General features: G+C 43.7%; 1 protein-coding gene across 1 annotated transcript in view; it reads left to right on the forward strand.

Annotated features, from left to right (window-relative positions):
- Window positions 1-23,796, forward strand: part of LOC132826821 (solute carrier organic anion transporter family member 1C1-like) — a 54,495-nt gene that overhangs the window by 25,946 nt on the left and 4,753 nt on the right. Inside the window, exons 9-12 of the mRNA XM_060843070.1 lie at window positions 2,188-2,383; window positions 14,636-14,801; window positions 16,061-16,239; window positions 20,275-20,339. Of these exons, the coding sequence (XP_060699053.1) occupies window positions 2,188-2,383; window positions 14,636-14,801; window positions 16,061-16,239; window positions 20,275-20,339 (606 nt within the window). The remainder of the gene's footprint in view (window positions 1-2,187; window positions 2,384-14,635; window positions 14,802-16,060; window positions 16,240-20,274; window positions 20,340-23,796) is intronic.

Raw genomic sequence — 23,796 nt, forward strand, 5'->3', positions numbered from 1 at the left:
CTGCTGTGGGTCTGGAGTCATGTGTAAATCAGACTGCATAAGGCTGGCTGCTTTCCCTCCCGAAAGGGCATTATGAAGCATTTGGGGTTGGCTGATGGTTGTATGCCCACCATCACTGAGACAAACCCTTTCAGATCCTTTAATTAATTACTCTAAATCCCACCAAATACTGTGGTGAGATTTGACTCCTTGTCCCCATCACATCTCCTGTGTTTCTAGATTACCACTCACGTGGAATTAACGCATCATTTAGATCATCAGCTGGAGTGGTCTTCGAACCTACAACTTCCTGATTCCGAGAGTGTTGCTATGCTGAAATGCTACCATTGAACTGTAACTAACTGTGATCACCCCCGCCTGCTTGCCAATCTGCTCCTCAGTTATGCAAAACCCTCATGGGAGGAGTGCAGACTCTCGATATCATAGCACTTGTCCATTGATGAGTAAAGCCTTATTCATATCCATTATTAAACTGCCACATCAAACTATGGGGTATGACTCACAACAGTACAATCAGAGATTTTAAAAAAAATTGCCATTGCTATCATTCAAATTTACCCCAAACTACATAGATTCTACATCAATTTGTTCAGCAATTAATAAAAGGTTGTCCTCCAATATTGAATATTTGGTCAAACATGCAAGACTATGTTGTACCTGTACAGTCAAGTGAACCTTTATGACATAGAGTCATACAGCACAGAAACAAACCCTTCAGTCCAACCAGTCCATGTTGAACATAATCCCAAACACATCTCGTCCCACCTGCCTGCTCCTGGCCCATATCCCTCCAAACCTTTCATTAACCATCCAAATGTCTTTTAAATGTTGTAATTGTACCTGCATCCACCATTTCCTCAGGCATGGAAACATTATTGAGTGCAGCACGTTTTTTTGGAGTTATGGGAAAAAACATTCTTTGGTAAACTCCTATCTGGGAATAGGGATTGGGCCTGGTTTTAAATTGTTGGTGTATTTGGAACAATCTGATAGATAAGAATGCTCTCTCAGTCTTGATATTACCCTCACAGATCAGGAATTGAGGGCAGCATGATGGCTCAGTGGTTGGCACTGCTGCCTCACAGCACCAGAGACCCAGTTCAATTCCACCCTTGGGCAGTTGTCTGAGTGGAGTTTGTGCATTCTCCTCATGTCTGTGTGGGTTTTCTTCCACGGTATAAGATGTGCAGGTTAGGTGGATAGGCTATGCTAAATTGTCCAAGGAGGTGCAGGCTAAGTGGATTGGTCTTTGTCGATGCAGGGTTACAGGTGTAGGGTTGGGTGGGATGCTCTTCAGAGGGTCAATGGGCCGAGAGGTCTGCTTCCCCATTGTAGAGGTCCTGTGGCCTTTACAGCGTCTCCACTCACTGATAATGCAGAGACCATAGATAGATCGTTCTCAAAGGTTAGACTCAACACATTCAAAACCAAAGAGTATGTGAAGAAAACAGAAGCCAATACAACTTGGCAACTTTAGCCTTTAGAAATATATCTATACCCTTTTTAAAAAATATATTCAGTGACTTGTCGCCCCCAAACCCCTGCACAGCTCTCATTGAAAAAGAGTTCCATAGATATTGACATATGGTGTTGTGAGAAATGCCATAAACCTTGAGTGATTGAGTATCAAGTGGACAAAGATTCTAACAGTATGCCAGGGCTGTAAAGACTGTGGTCCGAAAAGTAGTGGGAACGCAACTACTGGATGAGTAAACAGAAAATTTCTGTTGAAGTGGGCATCTCAACAAAAAGGAGCTCAAAGGAATAATGCAGGTGGCAGATCAATTCGGGTCTTAATGTTCACAACACAGAAATTATCAACAGAAACTCATGGATAGTTATAATTAAGCAAATGGCATACAATATGTAAAGGATCATTAGCGTGCTGCCATCCCAGATGAGACAATCAGTGGCTATTAGCTTCTGTACTCATTAACCCCTCCAATTACTTCACTTGGTGGAAAATGATCAGCAAGCTAGAGCATTAAAAAACACTAGTAAACCTCCCCCTCCCCCCCACTCCCCCAGTTGCTATCTGCTATCCCATCTGAACATCTTAATTACTGACGCTGGGCAGGGGATCAGGCCATACGAAACCAAACCTCAAGGTAAGCGAAAGCACAACTGTGTGAAAGAAAGTCTGCTGATTGGAATAATAAGGTGCTAACTTTGAGCATCTTTGTCCAGGGCTTGTCAATATTCCTCCCATGGCGATTGGAATTTTCTGCGGTGGGCTGGTGATGAAGAGATTCAAGTTAAATGTGATTGGAGCGGCGAAGTTCTGCATTGGGACAGCTGTTGCTTCATGGATGCTTCTTGTCTTATATTTTACAATGGGCTGTCAGAAGACACCAGTAGCAGGTTTGACAGCCTCCTATGTCGGGTAAGTATTCTTCCAGGAAAATAATCAAAGCAATAGCAAAGCAGTTGCAGTGTGTCTGTGTGCACATGTATTTGCACCTCATGGCTTGTCACATAGATGGGTATTCAAAGCTATCCATTAATGGCATTATTTATGTATATATATTCATCTTTAACTATGGTGGTGGATCAAGGCAAGACATCGCTAAGGTTGAACAAAGCAGGAAGAATTTTTTTGGCAGAGCAAACTTGATGGGTTGAAGATCCTCTTCTGTACTGTATAATTTTAGGATTCTAGCATGGCACTATATTTGCTTTAAGAAAATAAATTAGACAGAGTCTTGCATTTATTTGCATGATTACTCACCTCGTCATTCCAAAGCAGCTTACATCCAACATGGTCTTCTGCAGCAGAAGCCCCTGTGTCTCCTTGACAAGGTGATACCAGAGTTACCCTACCCAGTGTCTCTCTGCGTGTAGCCATCACCTTCCTGTAACTTACACACCGTATCAGTGTCTAACCTGCTGTGTCAAATTGAATAAGAGTGATTATCCATCATCTCTGGTCTTCACCCTATTCCTCCAATAGAATCATAGCATCCCTACAGTGGAAGCAGACCATTCAGCCCATCAAAACAACCCCAATCCTCCGAGCAGCATCCCACTTAGACCCACCCCCCAAACTTTCCCTGTAACCCTGCATTTCTTATGGCTGGCCCACCTGGCCTGCACATTGCAGGACACTATGGGCAACTTAGCATGGCCAATCAACCTAATGTGCACACCGTTGGACCATGGGAGAACACCAGAGCAGCCAGAGTAAACCCACGCAATTGCCCAAGGCTGGAATTGAACCTGAGTCCCTGGCATTGTGAGGCAGCAGCACTGACCACTGAGCCACAAAGCTGCCCTGGTTTGATGTCACTTTAGAAAAGTGGTACATAGTGCAGCACTCTCTGAGTACTGCCCAAGTGTGCAGGGTTCTAGTCCATGGAAACGGATTTGAATTCAAACTCATGAAACTCTGGCTCATTGGTGACCGGCACTGAGCCGAAGCTGACCTAGATGAAAGCTGTAAATTGTGAGAAAGAAGAAAAATGTCCCAAAGGTTTTAAGCACTTGGAAAATGTGAATGGTAAAGTGTCTTCATGATAATCCTGTGGGGATGCAACAAGAACAAGAAGGTGCAGATGTTAACAGATAAATAGGAGAAAGAGAAGACACTTGGCAGATAACATGAATGGTATATTGGCTGGAGATGAAATAAGACAGATTCTGACACACAGAGGAACAGAGGGGTTGCAGATCAATATGAAGGAAGGATAAGCCTTAAAGTATCTCACACAGGAATGCAATGGAGTTACATGAATATAGTGCTCAGATAAAGGAGCAACAGTGAAGCCCAGGCCAGATTTGTACTTCAGAGTCAAGATTAAAGTGGTGCTGGAAAAGCACAGCTGGTCAGGCAGCATCTGAGGAGCAGGAAAATCGACGTTTCAGGCAAAAGCCCTTCATCAGGAACTGTGCCAAGGGTTTCCTGATGAAGGGCTTTTGCCCAAAATGTTGATTTTCCCGCTCCTCGGATGCTGACTGACCTGCTGTGCTTTTCCAGCACCACTCTAATCTTGACTCTAATCTCCAGCATCTGCAGTACCCACTTCCACCACCAGATTTGAACTTCATATGGGTTGAAACGATGGACCTGACTTAATTTCTAGAACTTTATTTGATATATCAGATTTTATAACTCTTGTGTTGTGGAAATTGTTTTGCAAGTACCTCTTGCATGTGGAATTTTCATTCTTAGTGTATTACTAAGTACTTCTAGGAGAAAGTGAGGACTGCAGATGCTGGAGATCAGAGCTGAAAATGTGTTGCTGGAAAAGCGCAGCAGGTCAGGCAGCATCTAAGGAACAGGAGAATCGACATTTCAGGCATGAGCCCTTCTTCAGGAAATGAGGAAAGTGTGCCAAGCAGGCTAAAATAAAAGGTAGGGAGGAGGGACTTGAGGGAGGGGCGTTGGAAATGCGATAAGTGGAAGGAGGTTAAGGTGAGGGTGGTAAGGTGAGGGTGATAGGCCGGAGTGGGGATGGGGGCGGAGAGGTCAGGAAGAAGATTGCAGGTTAGGAAGGTGGTGCTGAGTTCGAGGGTTGGGACTGAGACAAGGTGGGGGGAGGGTAAATGAGGAAACTGGAGAAATCTGAGTTCATCCCTTGTGGTTGGAGGGTTCCTAGGCGGAAGATGAGACGCTCTTCCTCCAGGCGTCATGTTGCTATGGTCTGGTGATGGAGGTGTCCAAGGACCTGCATGTCCTTGGTGGAGTGGGAAGGGGAGTTAAAGTGTTGAGCCAAGGGGTGGTTGGGTTGGTTGGTCCGGGTATCCCAGAGGTGTTCTTTGAAACGTTCCGCAAGTATGCGGCCTGTCTCCCCAATATAGAGGAGGCCACATCGGGTGCAGCGGATGCAGTAAATGATGTGTGTGGAGGTGCAGATGAATTTGTGACAGATATGGAAGGATCCCTTGGGGCCTTGGAGGGAAGTTAGGGGGGAAGCGTGGGCGCAAGTTTTGCATTTCTTGCGGTTGCAGGGGAAGGTGCCGGCAGTGGAGGTTGGGTTGGTGGGGGGTGTGGACCTGACGAGGGAGTCGTGGAGGGAGTGGTCTTTCTGGAATGCTGATAGGGGAGGGGAAGGAAATATATCCTTGGTGGTGGGGTCTGTTTGGAGGTGGCGGAAATGACGAGGGATGATACGATGTATTTGGAGGTTGGTGGGGTGGTAGGTGAGGACCAGTGGGGTTCTATCCTGGTGGCGATTGGAGGGGCAGGGCTCAAGGGCGGAGGAGCGGGAAGTGGAGGAGATGTGGTGGAGAGCATCGTCAATCATGTCTGGGGGGAAATTGTGGTCTTTGAAGAAGGAGGCCATCAGGGTTGTTCGGTGTTGGAACTGGTCCTCCTAGGAGCAGATGTGGCGGAGACGAAGGAATTGGGAATATGGGATGGCATTTTTCCAGGGGGCAGGGTGGGAGGAGGTGTAGTCCAGGTAGCTGTGGGAGTCAGTTGGTTTATAGTAAATGTCCGTGTTGATTGGGTCACCCGAGATAGAAATGGAGAGGTCTAGGAAGGGGAGGGAGGAGTCTGAGACAGTCCAGGTAAATTTGAGGTCGGGGTGGAAGGTGTTGGTAAAGTGGATGAACAGTTCAACCTCCTCGTGGGAGCATGAGATAGCGCCGATACAGTCATCGATGTAACGGAGGAAAAGGTGGGGGGTGGTGCCAGTGTAGCTGCAGAAGATGGACTGTTCCACATATTCTACGAAGAGGCAGGCATAGCTGGGGCCCATGCGGGAGCCCATGGCAACTCCTTTAGTTTAGAGGAAGTGGGAGGATTGGAAAGAGAAGTTGTTCAGAGTGAGGACCAGTTCAGTCAGTCGAAGGAGGGTGTCAGTGGAAGGGTACTGGTTGGTACGGCGGAAAAGGAAGAAGCGGAGGGCTTTGAGTCCTTTGTGATGGGGGATGGAGGTGTACAGGGACTGGATGTCTATGGTGAAGATAAGGCGTTGGGAACTGGGGAAGCGAAAATCATGGAGGAAGTGGAGGGCGTGGGTGGTGTCCCGAATGTAGGTGGGGAGTTTTTGGACTAAGGGCGACAGGACCGTGTCGAGGTATGCAGAGATGAGTTCGGTGGGGCATGAGCAGGCTGAGTCAATGGGTCGGCCGGGGCAGTCAGGTTTGTGGATTTTGGGCAGGAGGTAGAAACGGGCGGTGCGGTGTTGTGGGACTATGAGATTGGAGGCGGTGGATGGGAGATCCCCTGAGGTGATGAGGTTATGGATGGTCTGGAAGATGATGGTTTGGTGGTGGGAGGTGGGGTCATAGTCAAGGGGGCAGTAGGAGGAGGTGTCTGCGAGCTGGTGTTTAGCCTCAGCATGTAAAGGTCAGTGCGCCAAACTACTACCGCGCTTCCCTTGTCTGCCAGTTTGATAGTGAGGTTGGGGTTGGAACGGAGGGAGTGGAGGGCTGCACGTTCCGAGGGTGAGAGGTTGGAGTGGGTGAGAGGGGTGGAGAGGTTGAGGCGGTTAATGTCGCGGTGGCAGTTGGCTATGAAGAGATCGAGGGCAGGTAAGAGGCCTGCACAGGGTGTCAAGGTGGATGGGGTGTATTGGAGGTGGGAGAAGGGATCGTCAGAGGGTGAGGGAGAATCCTGGTTGAAGAAGTAGGCGCAGAGGCGAAGGCGGCAGAAGAATTGTTCGATGTCTCGCCACGTATTGAACTCGTTAATCCAAGAGCGTACAGGGATGAAGGTGAGGCCTCTGCCGAGGACTGATCTTTCATCCTCAGAGAGGGGGAGGTCTGGAGGGATGGTGAAGACACGGCAGGGCTGGGAGCTAGGGCCTGGTGTGGGGCTGGAGCTGGGAGTGGGGACGGGGTTAGGTGTGGGGGCGGGAATCGGGGCGGGGTGGAGTTCGGCGTGCGGACGGAGATCAGCGTGGGGGCGGGGTTATGCGTGGTGATGGAGCTCGGCATGGAGGCAGAGACGCATGCGGCGTGGTCGTTGTGCAGGTGAGTGGTGTCACTGGGGGCGGAAGTGGCTCACCATGTTTGCTGAATCAATCTGTTATGAATTTGGACCATGGTACTGATGGAATCTCATAAGGGTATAATGTTTCTGTGTGCTGCTGTGGCTGGTGGCTCTGACTTGCCTTGCGTACCCTCACTGTCGTCTCAACATCATTCTTGATCCCTGGCCAATACACAGCATCCTAGTTCAGGCATTTTGTTCGTTCTACGCCCCTATACCTCTGATGTCACTGTGACATTCTATGCTGGTAAAAAGTTTCAGGTGTAAACACCTTTTTCCCTTTTAAAGTTATATCTCTCGAGATACCTAGTTTATCTCTGTGTGGCAAAATGCAATTGAGAGTGTCTGGCGCTCACTGTAATGTGTCAGGCCATCCTTTTATGATAACGTTCCATCATGCATTCAGTCATGAACCATTAGCTTGTTTCTTCCTCAAATTGGCTTCATTGATGCTGGATCAAAATCCATCAAATCAACATTAAGCCCAACTTCCACCTCAATACTCATGCCCTCTACTTGTAAATCCAGTAGAATGTCTGCATTCTTATTCAGGTTGGGTAATCTGCCCAGTGTGCCCAATGTAGTTACTTTGGCAGGTGTCAAAGTCAGACCCTTATTCTACCAAAGATAGTGCAGTGGTAGACTTGCACCAAGTCATTTCTGATGGTTAGTGATTGGTTTTGAAAGTGAATTGCTTCCCAGACAAGAGTGTATGGAACTCTATGATATTGATTTCCACAGCAAGTATTCCAAACTCTATGTCAAAATAATTGGACTGAGTTTTGGATACAAATGCATTTGGTTTGCCACCTTGCATAATGCATATTCCTGGCTGTTTCTGAGATGCTGGTAATACTGTAGGACGCTTATAATGCTTGTTTGAGTGATTTGATTATGTGTTGATAGTCCTGCTGCCATACACATTCGGATGTCATTTATTAAGATCTCCCTTTGTTAAATAATGATGCTTTGTCAGAAACAATTCGCAGGTATTGTGCTATAGCTGAAAATGTCTAAAATATCTCTGAAAGGTTGTTTTTATCTTGGGGAGTATGCACGTGTTATGGATCATCAGATTTGCCTGGCTCAGGACAAATCTCATTATCATGATGGCTAAAGCTGAAATAGTCAATCTGACCTACACTCACCTGGTACTTTTTGCTATTGAAGATGTGACCTCGTGACAAGTTTCTTCCATCAGTGAATGTAAACCCTTTACCAGATTATAATCAGGACAGCAGGACTGAGAAACATGGCAAACAGGTTCCCGGAAAGGATACCCAGACTTGAGCCCTCGTCAGTTGGTCACATAGCTATGAAGAGGTAGCAGTGGCCAGGGTTGTGCCTGGGATGGGAGCAGGAGGGAGATGCAAGGAGAATCAGAGTTGGAAAAGTGCAGAAGCACCAACAGAAATTGCTGAAAAAACTCAGCAGGTCTGACAGCATCAGCCTCAGAACTCCTAGGAAGTGTAACTAGACCTGAAACGTTAGCTCTGACTTCACTCCACAGGTGCTGCCAGACCTGTTGAGCTCTTCCAGCAATTTCCGTTTTTGTTCCTGATTTCCAGCATCTGCTGATCTTTCGGTTTTTACTTGGAAGAGAGAGTGTTCACCGAGAATTGTATTGCTGACAAAGGCTGCAGAAATAGGAAGACATTGTTATCCAAGGGACAGTGCCTGATTGGAAATTTAGCAGAAGAATGAAAGATTTAATATAGAGGCGTTGTCTGACTGGGGTGTAATGTAGACCAGTGTGCGTGGAATTGGGGGAAGGAGTGCTGGCTGAATAGGAGTTGGCTGAAAATGTCTTGCTGGAAAAGCGCAGCAGGTCAGGCAGCATCCAAGAAAAAGGAGATTCGACGTTTCGGGCATAAGCCCTTCTTTAGGAATAGGATTTGGTGCAAGTTAGAATTTGGGCTGCAAAACTTTATAAGAACTTTAGTTAATGGAAGGTGGGTGATGGGAGGATGGCCAGGAAAGAATTGTAACAATCAAGTCATTGGAAAGAACAGACAACTTAACATTTCAGGTCTCATCACCTTGTCAGAACTGCTCAAATGTAGATGTCTAATTTGATTTCCATCATCTGATCATATTTCATGTCATGACTAATGTTCTTCAATTTCTATGCACTTCTGGCATGCAACAAGGCAACATTAGCACTAAGATCTGCATCATCTTTAAATTGCCAACAGGTTAATGGTCCACCCACTGTGACATTTAAACATGTGCTGCATTGCATTCTTTAATAACATTTTGAATAATTATGGTGAAGCTTTTCACTATATTTATAAATGACAGAGATGAAGGAATAGAGAACCATGTTTTTAAGTTTACTGATGAAACCAAGTGAAGCAACACAGGAAGTATAATGGTGGGTGCAGAAAGTTGCAAGGAGACAACGAGAGATTAAATGAATGCGGGCAGAATCTGAGAGAGTGTGTGTGGCAGTTGGAGATCAATGCAGAAAAGGTTCGGGTCATTTTGGACTTCAGCAAGATAGATCACAGCGCTTACAAATTGGTAAGAAGTGAGGAACTGTGAAGGAGCAGAAAGATGCAAGGTTGCTAATCACTGAAACTTAGTGGACAGATGCAAAAATGCAATTCAAAAGGCCGATGGAAAGTTGATCTTTATTTCAAAGGGGCTGGAATTTAAGGAGATGTTAGCAATGACACAGTTATATAGAGCTCTATTTATACCTAATTAGGTTTAGTTCTGTTTACCTGCGTCTCAAGAAGGATAAATTAGCCTTTGATAGAGTGCAACACAAATTCAGCAAAATGATACTGGGTCTAAAAAGTTTAATGTTTGAGGATAGGTTATATAAATCAGGTTTGCATTCCCTTGGGTATAGAGTATTAAGAACTGATACAAATGTGAGGTGATGCATTTCGGCAAGACTAATTCTAGAGCGAATTATACAATGAACGGAAGAGCCTTGAGAAAAGTTGCTGGGCAGAGAGATCTGGGAGTGCAGGTCCATTGTACCCTGAAGGTTGCTGCACAGGTGGATAGAGTGGTCAAGAAGGCATATGGTATGCTTGCCTTCATTGGACGGGGTATTGAGTATAAGAGCTGGCAAGTCACGTTAACATTGTATAAGACATTGGATCGGCTGCATTTAGAATATTGTGTACAGTTCTGGTTGCCACATTACCAAAAGGATGTGGACGCATTGGAGAGGGTGCAGAGAAGGTTTACAAGGATGCTGCCTGGTATGGAAGGTGCTAGCTATGAAGAAAGTTTGAGTAGGTTAGGTTTATTTTCATTAGAAAAAAGGACATTGAGGGGAGACCTGATTGAGGTTTATAAAATCATGAAGGGTATAGACAGGGTGAATGGAGATAAGCTTTATCCCAGGGTGAAGGATTCAATAACGAGAGGTCACGCTTTCAAGGTGAGAGGTGGAAAGTTTAAGGTGGACACACGCAGCAAATACTTCACACAGAGGGTGGTGGGCGTTTGGAACCCATTGCCAGCAGAGGTGGTAGAGGCAGGCACGGTAGATTTATTTAAGATGCGTCTGCATAAATACATGAGTAGGTGGGGAGCAGCGGGATACAGATGCTTTGGAATTGACCAACAGGTTTAGACGGTACATTTGGATCAGCTCAGGCTTGGAGGGCCGAAGGGCCTGTTCCTGGGCTGTAAATTTACTTTGTTCTTTGTTCTTGATTTAAAGTGTTTAATATTATTAAGCAATTTCATAGGGTACATATGGTGAAACCAATTCTTTTGGTAGATGAGTGCAGTATCAGGGGACTGAACATTAAAGTCAGAGCTAGACCATCCAGGGATGATGTTAGGAAATGCTTTACAAGTGCTTTACAATACAAACAGTTTGAATGAGCAGATTTCTTTCAACTAACTATTGGTAAAATCGAGCCATTGTCTTCTGCTGCTGTCAGAAAGTTCAGTTGCTAGCTTCCACCACTCTGCTCGATGCTGAGCCAGACTCTTTGCAATCCTAGTGTCCTTCTAAATGCTAGAGTGAGCTTCCAAAATCATACTGAAAATGTGTTGCTGGTTAAAGCACAGCAGGTCAGACAGCATCCAAGGAACAGGAAATTCGACGTTTCAGGCCAGAGCCCTTCATCAGGAATGAGGAGAGGGTGCCAGGCAGGCTAAGATAAAAGGTAGGGAGGAGAGACTTGGGGGAGGGGCGATGGAGATGTGATAGGTGGAAGGAGGTCAAGGTGAGGGTGATAGGCCGGAGTGGGGTGGGGGCGGAGAGGTCAGGAAGAGGATTGCAGGTTAGGAGGGCGGTGCTGAGTTCAAGACAATTGACTGAGACAAGGGGGGGGAGGGAAATGAGGAAACTGGAGAAATCTGAGTTCATCCCTTGTGGTTGGAGGGTTCCCAGGCGGAAGATGAGGCGCTTTTCCTCCAACCGTCATGTTGTTATGTTCTGGCGATGGAGGAGTCCAAGGACCTGCATGTCTTCGGTGGAGTGGGAGGGAGAGTTAAAGTGTTGAGCCACGGGATGGTTGGGTTGGTTGGTCCGGGCGTCCCAGAGGTGTTCCCTGAAGCGTTCTGCAAGTAGGCGGCCCGTCTCCCCAATATAGAGGAGGCCACATCGGGTGCAGCGGATGCAATAGATGATGTGTGTGGAGGTGCAGGTGAATTTGTGGCGGATATGGAAGGATCATACACACATTATCAGTCAGGCTATCTGTTTCCAATTTCATAACTTTATCCCAGTCTCAATTCATCTGTTGAGACTCTCACCTGTGCCTTTATTGCCTCTAGATTTGACAATTCTAATACAATTCTTTTCAATATCTTCCACCCTCCATACATTTGTGATGATCCAATATTGGTTCCTGCACCAGCTGAGGTTATTATGAAGGTCCCACCTTCTCACCCTTGCTCCTCACCTGAGGCATGGTGACCTTCAGGTTAAACTCACCATCTGTCATCTCTCTCTCTTGAGAGAGCAGCCCTTTGATCCTCTGGAACTATTGTAACTTTGCCTAATGCTCATAGTCTAACACGTCCATGTTCCGATCACTCATCATCTCTGTGCTCACTGATTTACATCAAGATCTGACTAAGCAATGTCTTGATGACAAAATTCTCATCCTCATTTTTAGATCCTTCTGTGATCTTGGTTTTGACTAACTCAATAACATGTCCCAGCTCTTTGACCCTCGAAATTACTTCAAATCCCTCCACCACTGGTGACAGTGCCTTCAGCTGTTCAGCTTCAAGTTCTGGAATTTCCTGGCTTAACTTCACAGCCTCTCTCTCTCTCTCTTGCTCCTGCATATTTCACTCCTTAATCCTGTGGCCAAGATTCATTTAGTTGTCATCCTTCATATGACCTATATGGCTCAACATCAAATTTCGATAACAGTGATGTGAATCATTTTGGAATTATGTTTACCTTGAAGGTGATACCTAAATGCAAATTTTTGCCATTTTTGATATTCACGCAAGGGTAGTGGAGATCTGGAACACTGTACCCACCAAAGCAACAAGGTGACTCAGTGGTTAGCACTGCAGCCACACAGGGACCAGCATTAGAGTCCATGGGTGACCATTCTCCCCTTGTCTGCATGAGTTTCCTCCAGATGATCTGGTTTCCTCCCACAGTCCAAAAAGTGCAGGTTAGATGGATTGGCCATGGTAAATTATCCCATAGTGTCCAGGGATGCAGGCTAGGTGGGTTAGACATGGGAAATGCAGGGTTATAGGGATAGAGTGTGCTGGGTGAGATGCTCTTGCGAGAGTCAGTGTGGATTTGATGAACCGAATGGCCGAATTCCATTCTGTACAGATTCTAGGATTCTATGAAACCTTGGTTTGATTTATTGTCATCACATGTACCTAGAGAGAGAGAAAAGTTTTGTTTTGCATGTGGTACAGGCAGATCATACAATACAAAGTGCATTAGGGTAATAGAACAGAGCAACAAATACAACGTTACAGCTACAGAGAAAGTGCACAGAGAATGAGATCAACATAAAATTTAAAATTTGAGAGGTCTTTTCAGAAGTCTAATAACAGAGGGGAAGAAACTATTCTTGTACCTATTCATGTGTACATAAACTGGGATCCCAGGTTCAATTCCAGCCTCAGGGTGACTGTCTGTGTGGAGTTTGCACATTCTCTCCATGTCTGCGTGGGTTTCCTCCTGGTGCCCCAGTCCAAAGATGTGTAGATAAGGTGAATTTGCCATGCTAAATTGTCCTATTGTGTTACGTGCATTAGTCAGAGGGAAATGGGTCTGGGTAGGTTACTCCTCGGAGGGTTGGTGTGGACTGATTGGGCCAAAGGGTCTGTTTCCACACTGTAGGGAATCTAATCTAATTTAATCTAATCTGCCTGATGGAAAATGATGGAAGAGATTATAACTGGGTGGGAGGATTATGTTGATTGTTTTTCCAAGGCAGTGGCAAGTAAAGATAGAAGGAGAAAGTGAGGACTGCAGATGCTGGAGATCAGAGTCAAAAAGTGTGGCTGTGGAAAAGCACAGCAGGTCAGGCAGCATCCGAGGAGCAAAAGAGTATAAGCTTTGAGTATAACGTTTTGAGTATAAGCTCTTCATCAGGAATGTGTGTCTGGGGCGTGCCCAAGGGAGTTGAGAGGTAAATGGGAGAGGAGTGCTGGGGGAATGCGATACATAGATGAAGGTGGAGGATGCTGAGTCAGAGTGGAGGTTGGAGTGGATTAGTGGGAATGAAGATGGATAGGTAGGACAGTTCAAGAGGGAAGTGCCGAGTTGGAATGTTGGGTCTGGGATGAGATAGGGGGAGGGGGATGAGGAAACTTGTGATGTCAACGTTGATCCAGTGTGGTTGGAGTGTCCCAAGGCGGAAGATCAGTCATCCTTCCTCCAGCCGTCGGGTGGCTTGGATTTAGTGGTGGAGGAAGACCTGGACTTATTGTCGTTGGCGGAATGGGAGGGGATGTTGAAGTGGTTGGAGGGTTGGATCTGGGATAAGGAAGTATCGATAGAGTTGATGGATGGAAGGCTGGTTTCCTTACTGGGCTGGACTGTGTTCACAGTTCTGTAGTTTTTTGCAATCTTGGGCAGAGCAGTTGGCAAACCACATTGTGATGCACCTAGATAGAATGCTTTCTATGGTGCACCTGTAAAAATTGGAAGAGTCCTTTTGGACATGCCGAATTTCCTTAGTGTCCTGAGGATATAGAGACATTGTGCAAACTTGACCATTGCATCGACGTGGGTGGACCAGGAGAGATTGTTGGTGGTCATCACTCCTTAGTAAGTAAGATATTTCCAAACTGCATCTGGTTGATCTTGTGATCCTGGAGTATTAAGGTCTACAAACCTGAGTTTGGTGAATGGAGGGAAGATACAGATCCGCCATGACAAGATCAAATGCTGCCATGTTACCGATATCTGAAATGGCACCCACCCCAGCTGCCGCCCTACACTACCTGAGAGGGCATCTTAACCCCTATCCATCTATCCACCCTCCCAGCACCTTATGTCCTTACTGATTGACAATGTGGTTGTCAGGATTGTTAAATCTCAGAACACAGTAACTGACTGCTCGGACTACAGGCTCAAGGAAGTGAATGCCTGACCCTGCTGTCCCTGTCAAGGTTTGAAGCCTTGGTTGATTTCATTTATTTCACTCTCAGTGACTGAGTTTGAATAATATTTTCTCCTTCAGGGTTAGAGTCATCGTTGACACTTAGCATCCTTCTGCTATTGTATTTCAGAGTCATGGAGAGATGGGACAATGAGCACAGTTTATTCTCCCAGTGTAACACTGACTGCATGTGCTCAAGCTCAGAGTGGGAACCTGTCTGTGCTGGAAATGGACTAACTTACGTTTCTCCTTGTCTTGCTGGTTGCAACTCATCGAGTGGGACTGGACTAAAGATGGTAAGAAATTAATTTATCCACTTGATAAGACTAAACATAGGTTCATCCTAAGAGCTGATTGCTTTCATAATGTTTGGAACTGAACCCAATATGGAAATGCTTAGATTTAATTTTCAGAAATAAAGAGATTTTCCTAATCATTTCAAGTCTTCAATTTTGATATATTATGGAAAAGTAAAGATGAATGAATATTATATACCAAACAAATTGTGAAGTTGCCACTGGATCATCATCTCCTATGTGTCTACATGTCCACAACAAGGCCACATGTAAGTGAGGAGTAGGATGATGGCCATTGATGCTGATGATTAGGCTGATGGCTGTGACCTCGGGAGGATGACTATGTCCTTCTTTATGGTCATTTAAGCGGGCATTGGATAGGCATTTGGAAGTTATTGGGCTAGTATAGGTTAGGTAGGATTCGGTCGGCGCAACATCGAGGGCCGAAGGGCCTGTACTGCGCTGTATCCTTCTATGTTCTATGTTCTATGTGGAAAGGCATTGGTAGAGGACAACAGAATGCGAAGATCAATCGACTATGAAGAGAGCTGGGAGGAAACAGAGGGCAGGGAGTCATGCATTGGCCCAGTTCCACTTCCCTCCTCTCTGCGATGAATGCAGCCAAGACAATTATTCCAGAGTGAAGTTCATGAGCCATGTCAGGCCATGCTCAATGCAAAGTTGGCAACTATAGATGTCCTATATGTTGACTTCTGTAAAATAAAAGGCTGCTACCACAGCATTAACATTTGAGAAAGGTAAAACCAAATATGCTTGCTGATCAAAGTGAATCCCCAGGTTTTCCAAGTCATGAATCCCCAGCTTTAATAAGATAAACGTTTTCCTAAGATAAACTCTGAGGAGTGATCTTCTATTTAACTCATGTAGCAGGCTTTCTGAATTGAAAGATAGTAAGAATGAGGTCAAGTAGGTTATTCCTTGTGAAGGTACATGCTAGTCTAGCTGTTGCAGAAAAAAAATCAATTAATTACCAGTCCAAAGTAAAATTGACTTCCAGATGCCAATTCATATTCTGATAAACCTCCTGAAAGTTGCCAATTTTGAAGCAGGAAAGATTTCTACTCAAAGCCATACTAGCTGTTGTAATAAATAACCCAGACCATGAAGGAAATAGACTGTTAAGACATCTTGATCAAAGAAGTATTGTGAATTCAAATATCAAAACGGAGCCTTAATTCTTATTGCTGGTCTGCACTTTTTTCCCAGACATCTCATGACTGTGAGCCTTTTCTACACAGGAATTCCACAACTGCAGGTGTGTTTCCCATTTGACAGCTCCCAATTCTTCTGTAGTACTGGGACAGTGCCCAAAAACTGAAGATTGCAACAAAGTCTTTCCATATTACTTAGCAGTAACCATTCTCGAATCGTTCACCCTTTCATTTGGAGGCATGGCCGAGTTTGAGGTACTAATCAGGTAAAACTTTTCTTGGATAAGTGTTTGGGGTTTAAATTGTGGAGCAAATAGAGTCATAAAGAACCACGTAGCCAAGATATCGTAACATGCTTTATAGCCATTAAAATGCTTTTGTAGTCACTGTTGTTGTGGAGGGAACACAGCAACCAAACTATACACAATAAGATCCCATGATCATAATGAGCCAACATCCAAATACTCTGATTTGCAGTGATAGGAATTTAAAAAACTGTTCTAGAGAGCAGCACACCCTTGATTTCTTGGGGTTTCTCTCAGAGGTGAGAGATGAAAAACTGAGGCTTTGTCTTTTACTGAAATGCAAAATAGATGCAAAATAAGCTTCAGCTGTCCCTTCCATCTATCGGGACAACATAATTTATTAGCAAATATTCACTCACTCTGAAAACTACTAATTGAATTTAAGTGAATTACTTTATCCAATCTCGTGAAAGGTCGCAATGAAACTCAGCCACAACATGAAATAATCGAAACATTTGCCTTAAAATGGACTGAATCTGAAAAACAACATACAATGCACATATGCCTTCTGCATATAAAAGAGATGTGGAAAGATAAGAGTTGCAATTGCACTTAGAAATATGAAGAGAAAATGTTAAGGATGATTTTCCAAACTCTCCTATAAACGTGCAGTTGATTCGATTGGATTGAGAAGTATAAAGGTTCTTGATAGTTGATACCTGTGTACTTAAAGCAGTCCCACAGCTTAGGCTCACTAGCTGCTGAAGATGGTAAAGACTGATTCCCTGAAGAGATCCTTAGGGAAATCTAGGTCATTTTGATAGTGTGTTAGCTCCAGTGCATATCTAAAATTCTGGGCACTTTGTATCATAACATTGAAAGATGGTAACTTTAAGATACAGAGCTTTCCAAAATTGATTTATAGATAAGAAAATGAAAAACAGATGCAAGTCAGGACATCAGTAGCTGAGAGTGGGGTGGGGAGTGGCGGGAGGTAAAGGTTTGATTGAAGAGATGAGTTTTGTTGGATTTTAACATGTCTGCATTCTTCAGTATAATTACCATGCTGTCATAGGTGAGAATCATCATAGCGTTCAAGAAGTATTTAGCTGAATACTTGAAAGGCTATGCAATGCTCTATGGAGCATGCAATGGTATGAGCTAATTGCTGGGAAGTGGGATTAGCGTAGATAGGTGCTTGATGACTAGTATGGGTATGATGGGCCAAAGAATGTCTTTCCATGCTGTACTCCATGACTCTCTGACTATAATTCAGAATGCACTTGTTCACATACACACTCCCACATCAAGCAACAACCCGATAGCTGTGTAAAATTCCCATGTTTCTTGTTGCATTCTTATGTTGAAGCCAATTCAAAATAAGGCTGTTTTTACATGTCGAAGCAGCTTTAGAAGCGGATGAGATACATTCTTAATGCATATTAATAACTGCTTATACAATTACTAGAAAGGTATCACTGAGTTTTTTTTGATGTTTGAGAATTGCTGGGGTAATGTTATATTATGTTCTAAAATTCAATAGGAGTCAGAATCATCTCATTTTACTTGAATATTGTCCATTATCATGCGTCAGTCAAAGTAAATTATCAGAATCCATATTCTACTTCATCAAAGTGATACTACACCCAGTTAGCATTTTGAGAGATATTATATTCATAATGGCTCGCCCTTTAGCTGCAAAATGGATCCTTACGCAAATGAAGGAATTATATTTTGTTCATGTAAATTGTTATAGTAGCAATTATATAATTTATAGAATTAAAATTGTTGAGGCAACAAAGTCTAAGTAAAGCTGATTTAATTACATGTTGGATCATCCATGATATAATTGTAATTATATTAATTGAATGACTAATGATTCTGCACTTACCTGAGTTAGACTGTCAAGATGATTTAGTATTACAGAGCATAAATACTAATTTAGAAAGTGTTTGCATTGTAATTATGATAATTGACGGGTGTAGCATAATTTAAGAACTTTGAAGTGTGGTATTTGCAGATGCCTAACCCTGGCTTTTTTTTTCATTCATTCATGGGATGTGGGTGTTGTCGGCCGAGCTAGAATTTAATGTCCATCCCTAATTGACCTTGGGGTTATGAGTAATTATAAATGAAAATTCAAATCTGAACATCAGATACATTAACATATTAAATGCATGCGTGTGACTGTGTCTGTGTCTGAGTGCGTCTGTGCATGAGCGTGCATGCATCTGTGTGTCTGTGTGTGTGGATGTGGATGACTGTGTGTGCATGGGGGGGGTCAGGGCGGTGTGTGTGTGAATGTGTGTAAGTGTGTGTTTGAGACTGTGTGAGTATGTGTGTGTATCTGTGTGTGTGAGACTACATGAATGTGTGTCTGGGTCTGAGTCTATGATTATGTGTGCGTGTATGTTTGTGTGTGTGTGTGTGTGTGTGCATGTGGCTGTGTGTGTGTGTGTCTGTGTATATGTGCATGTGTGTCTGTGTTTGTGTGTGTGTGCGCACGTGCATGTGTCTGTGCATGCTTGCCTGTGCATCTGTGTGCATGTATATGTATCTGTGTGTGTGTGTGTCTGTATATATGTGTATGTGTGTGTGCGCGCGTGTGTGTGTGCACGAGTGCCTACACGTGTATGTGTCTGTGTGCATATATGTGTGTCTATGCATGTGTGTAGATTGCTGAGAAATGGACCCAGAAGGAAAAATAATTCTATCCATTCTACCTTTGACGATAATTCTCTCAAATAGCTTTTGAAAATATGGACTTAAATTCAACAGGTAGGTGTGCACATTTGCAAAGTGACACTTGCGTAATGATCTTTACAGAGATTTAACTTGTTCTCTGCCTGTTTTCTAGAATTCTGGTAAAAAGTATGTTTTTCCTCTGTGGTGCATTGATAAGAAAGATGTTTTGATCAGAACTCCCCAAACTCTGTTGAAATGAAAACATGTAGTGTGTAATTATAAAAGGAAGCTTGTAGTTCTATAGCATGCTAGGAATCCCATTGCGCTTTACAGTCAACGAAGTACTTTTGGCATAAACGCAGCAGCTAATTTGGACACAATGCAGTTCATAATGATAAACATTAACTGGCCATTTGATTTGGGGGTGCTTTAAATGATAAATATTTTCCAGGTACCCTGGAGAGTTCCCTACTCTTCAAATATTTTTCAGATGGTATCAAAATCATTTACATCCTTCTGAGAGCTCAGGAACAGCACTGATTTCACATCTCATTCAAAAGACAGCACAACTGATAACAATAACATAGAGCTCCCTCTGTACTGCGCTGGAGAGCCCGCCTAGATTTTGCATTCGCAACCTTCAGACTCAGAGGTAGAAACTCTGAACTAATGAGTTTTATTGCAAATTAGAAATTAACACATTCCAAAATATTTAGTAATCTGTTAAGCTAATGGACTGATTCATTGCAGCAAGAGTAACAAGAGGTGTAAAAACACCAGCTGTGAAGATAAAAGGGAGAGCCCAGGGACACTTAGTGGATAGCACTGCTACCTCACAGCTCCAAGGACCCAGGTTCAAGTTCAGCCTTGGGTGACTATCTGTATAGAGTTTGCACATTCTCCCCGTGTTGTGTGGGTTTCCTCCGGGTGCTCCAGTTTCCCCCCACAATCCAAAGATGCGCAGGTTAGGTGAATTGGCAATGCTAAATTGTCCATAGGGTTCAGGAATTGTAGGTTAGGCGTATTAGTCAGAGTTAAATATAGGATAGTAGGGGAATGGGTCTAGGTGGGTTGGTGTGGACCTGTTGGGCTGAAGGGCCTGTTTCCACACTGTAGGGATTCTATTCTCTCTCTAAAAAAACATTTTGTTGTTACCAAGATTCAAGAAGTTGCTTTTGTGGCCAGAGAGACACTCAGTTCCATCCAAACAGATCATCCAGCCCAAATAATTTATACTAGCATCATTCTCCATGCAAGCCTCCTCCCCTTGTTACGCCATCTATCCTATCCAAAATGAGTAAGATTTCTGGAGAGTTTGGGCAGTGTTTCATTGTCCACATGCCAATTTAACTGGTCTGTTGCTCCCACCAGGTCCATTGATACAGAGATGAAACCCCTGGCAATAGGCATTTACAGCCTGATGATAAGAATGTTCGGTGAGTTTTGTCAGTTTCGCTGAATTTTGAATTACTCATGCTAATTATTCTTCAATTATTACTGCATTCATTGACCTGTGCTGGTCCCATTCAAGCAAGATATGATCTTAAAATTTCATCCTGGTTTTTAAATCGTCCCTTGACTTAACTCTTTATCACATCCCTGTAATGACCTCTACCCCCACAACCCTTAGAGACATCTGTGCTCTTTCAATTCTGAACAACCTTAATTCTAACTGCTGTGTCATTGTTGGTGGCACCTTTACTGGGCAGTCCTTACACTCTGGAATATCTTTCCAACACCTTTTTGCTTCTCTACCTCACTTCTCTCCTTTAAGACATGACTTGAAACCTACCATTGTTTTGGTCATCTGACCTAATAGCTCCTTATGTGGTTTGGTGTGATACTCTGTTTTATAACAGATCTATGAAGTACATTAAGGTGCTAAATAAATAAATGCTGTTGTTGTTGTGAAAATGAGCTTTCAATTTGAACTCTTCATATCTGATGGGTTAGGCCAAAGTCAGGGCTGTACAATTTCACACAAAGTGCAACAAAAAATCTAAAATATTTTCTGGCATTGCAGGGACTAGGGAGATCAACTTCTTCACCCAGAGAGTAGTGGATATATGGAATGCTCTGCCCCAGAAGGCAGTGGAGGCCAAGTCCCTGGATACTTTTAAGAAAGAGATAGATAAACCTCTTAGAGATAGTGGAATCAAGGGTCATGGGGATAAAGCAGGAACAGGATACTGATTGTGGATGATCAACCAGGGTCATATTGAATGGTGGTGCTGGCTTGAAGGGCCTGAATGGCCTACTCCTGCACCTATTGTCTATTGTCTATTTATTTCCATAAGCATTAGGATACAATTGTTTTTTGTTTCTTCTGCTTTCATGAGAAATAATGAGCAGAGGAAATAGTCACCTACATGTATAATGTTTAGTGGCCATTATGAAAGACTATGTGAGCTTCAGATGCTTCAGTCATCTGAGCAGACCTTGACGGGAGGGTGTATGAAATATTCTCAACTCTGGCACATTTGCTATTCTGTATGCAGAATAAAATGCCCCTAGAGACAATTTGTGAATTATTGAAGTTCATGGTCAGAAAAGAGATAAAGGGGAAACACCTTTAAGTTAGTTTAGCTAAATACTTGTCCTCCTACCTGAGGTGGAAATATGGACCATTAACTTTTAACTCATGTGTTTTATGCGTTTTATCATAAGAACAACAAGTCTGCTGGCCTTTATAAACGTGTAAACAAGGAACAAGTGTAGACCACTTGGCCTTTCGGGCCTGCTTCATAATTCAATCAGAATACCGCTGATCGGATTTTAACCTCACCTCTGCATTCCTCATAGCGCCAAAAATCTTTGTCCCTGTTGTATCGAGAATCTATCTTCCTCTGTCTACAAAATAGTTGAAGACTCTGCCTTTTGAGGAAGGGAGTTTCAAGAACTGTCAACCCTCTGAGAGAGAGGAGATTCCTCAGTTCTGTCAGGGCAGCATGGTGGCTGAGTGGTGCCTCACGGTACCATGGACCTGCATTCAATTCCATCTATGGGTCACTGTCTCTGTGGAGTTTGCACATTCTCCCCGTGTCTGTGCAGATTGCCTCCGGGTGCTCTGATTCTCTCCTACAGTCCAAAGATATGCAGGTTAGGTGGATTGGCCACGCTAAATTGCCCATATTATCCAGGGATATGTAGGTTAGGTGGATTAGCCATTGGGAAAGCAAGTTACAGGAATAGGTTGGGATACTCTTCGGAGGGTCAGTGTGGACTTGTTGGGCTGAATGGCCTGTTTCCACACTGTGGGGATTCTAAATGGCCTTCCTTTATTTTTAGACTATGGCTCCAAGTTCTAAATTATTCGACAAGATGAAACATCTGTGCATTGCAGATGTTTTAAGTTAATCTCAAATACAGCCCATTCACCCAACAGCTCATTTCTCACTAAACAGTATTCGCTTCCAATCAGGCAACACCTTCATTTTAAAATTCTCAATGTTACTTTCAATGTAATGGCCTCCCCATTCGAGACCTGTGTGAGCTCCTCCACCCATGCAGCACTTTGAACAATGTAAGCTTCTGCAATTCTGACTTTTTTTTTGCATCTTCTACTTCCACCATGTAACAACCTACAGGGCCTGAAAAACATGTTATGTTCCAATGTGGCTGTTTTCCTTCCTACACCTGTCAGCTGTCACTTGCTCTGATCTCTGAAATTCCACTTCCAGCTCCAGCCTCTCATTTAAGAAAATTATTAAAACTTAACTAGGAGTAAATTACTACAGATACTGGAATCTGAACCAAAAACAACAAATGCTAGAGGCAGCATCCATGGAGAGAGGGCACGAGGAATGCCCACCCTGAAGAAGTTTTACTCTTCCATCCAACAGGAATTCTGCTTATCTCTTCCACCATGGACATCTTTGTTGTTTTCCATTTCATGGCTGCTGTTCGACAAGGTGTTTGAACTAGCAATATCCTTTCTCCCCCAGCACTTCACCCCTCTACTATTGCATAAATACTGCCCCCTACACACTTCACTTCACCTCTGACAAAGAGTCATGTAGACTCGAATCATTAGCTTGCTTTCTCTCCATGGATGCTGCCTGATCCGCTGTGATCTTCAGCATTTGTTGTTTTCAATTAAAACTTAACTGTTTAGCTTGGGATATCCTTATGAATAGCTCTGACTGTGTTTAAGTTATGGTCTGCTAACTCACCATAACATCATAAGTTATAGGGGCATGAGTGGGTAATTTGGTCCATTGAACATACTTTGCCAGTTGACAAGATTATGTTGATCTGATTGTGTCCTTTTCTCAACTTCCTTGGCATTTCCCTATAACAGTTAACTCTCTTGTCAATCAAAGTCTCTCTACCTTATGTACTCAATGCCTCCATTGATCTCTGTGGAATAGAATTCCAAACATAAGCAATTCTCGAAGAGCAGAAGCTGCTTCTCATTTTTGCCTTACATGGGAGCTTCCTTATTTTGAAACTGTGCCTCCTGGTTCTAGAATTGCCAACAAAATGAAACATCTTCCCAGCATTTACTCTGTCAAGCTCCCTCAGGATGTCATTGTGTTTAAATGTCACCATCTCTCATTCTTTTTTCTAAATTCCAATGTGTATAAGCCCAATCTGCTCAAGCTTTGTTCTTAAAGCAATCCCTTCATCTCAGACATCAGCCTAGTCAACCTACACTGAACAATTTCCAATGCAAGTACACTCCTGTTAGAGTAAAAAGATCAAAACATAGCATATAATACAATAGCTGTGGTCTCAGCAATGTTCTGTAGCAGTAGCAAACCCTCCGGTTTTATTGTTTGTTTGCTCTATGCCTTCCCAACACTCTCTGGTTTTCATGACTGGCATCACTGCCCTGCCGTAGTGCCCTGTCCTTTCCCATTAACACTCCAAATCTCTCCTCAAGTGAACCCT

This window comes from Hemiscyllium ocellatum, chromosome 23, assembly GCF_020745735.1.
Source record: "Hemiscyllium ocellatum isolate sHemOce1 chromosome 23, sHemOce1.pat.X.cur, whole genome shotgun sequence".
NCBI classification, from domain to species: Eukaryota; Metazoa; Chordata; class Chondrichthyes; order Orectolobiformes; family Hemiscylliidae; genus Hemiscyllium; species Hemiscyllium ocellatum.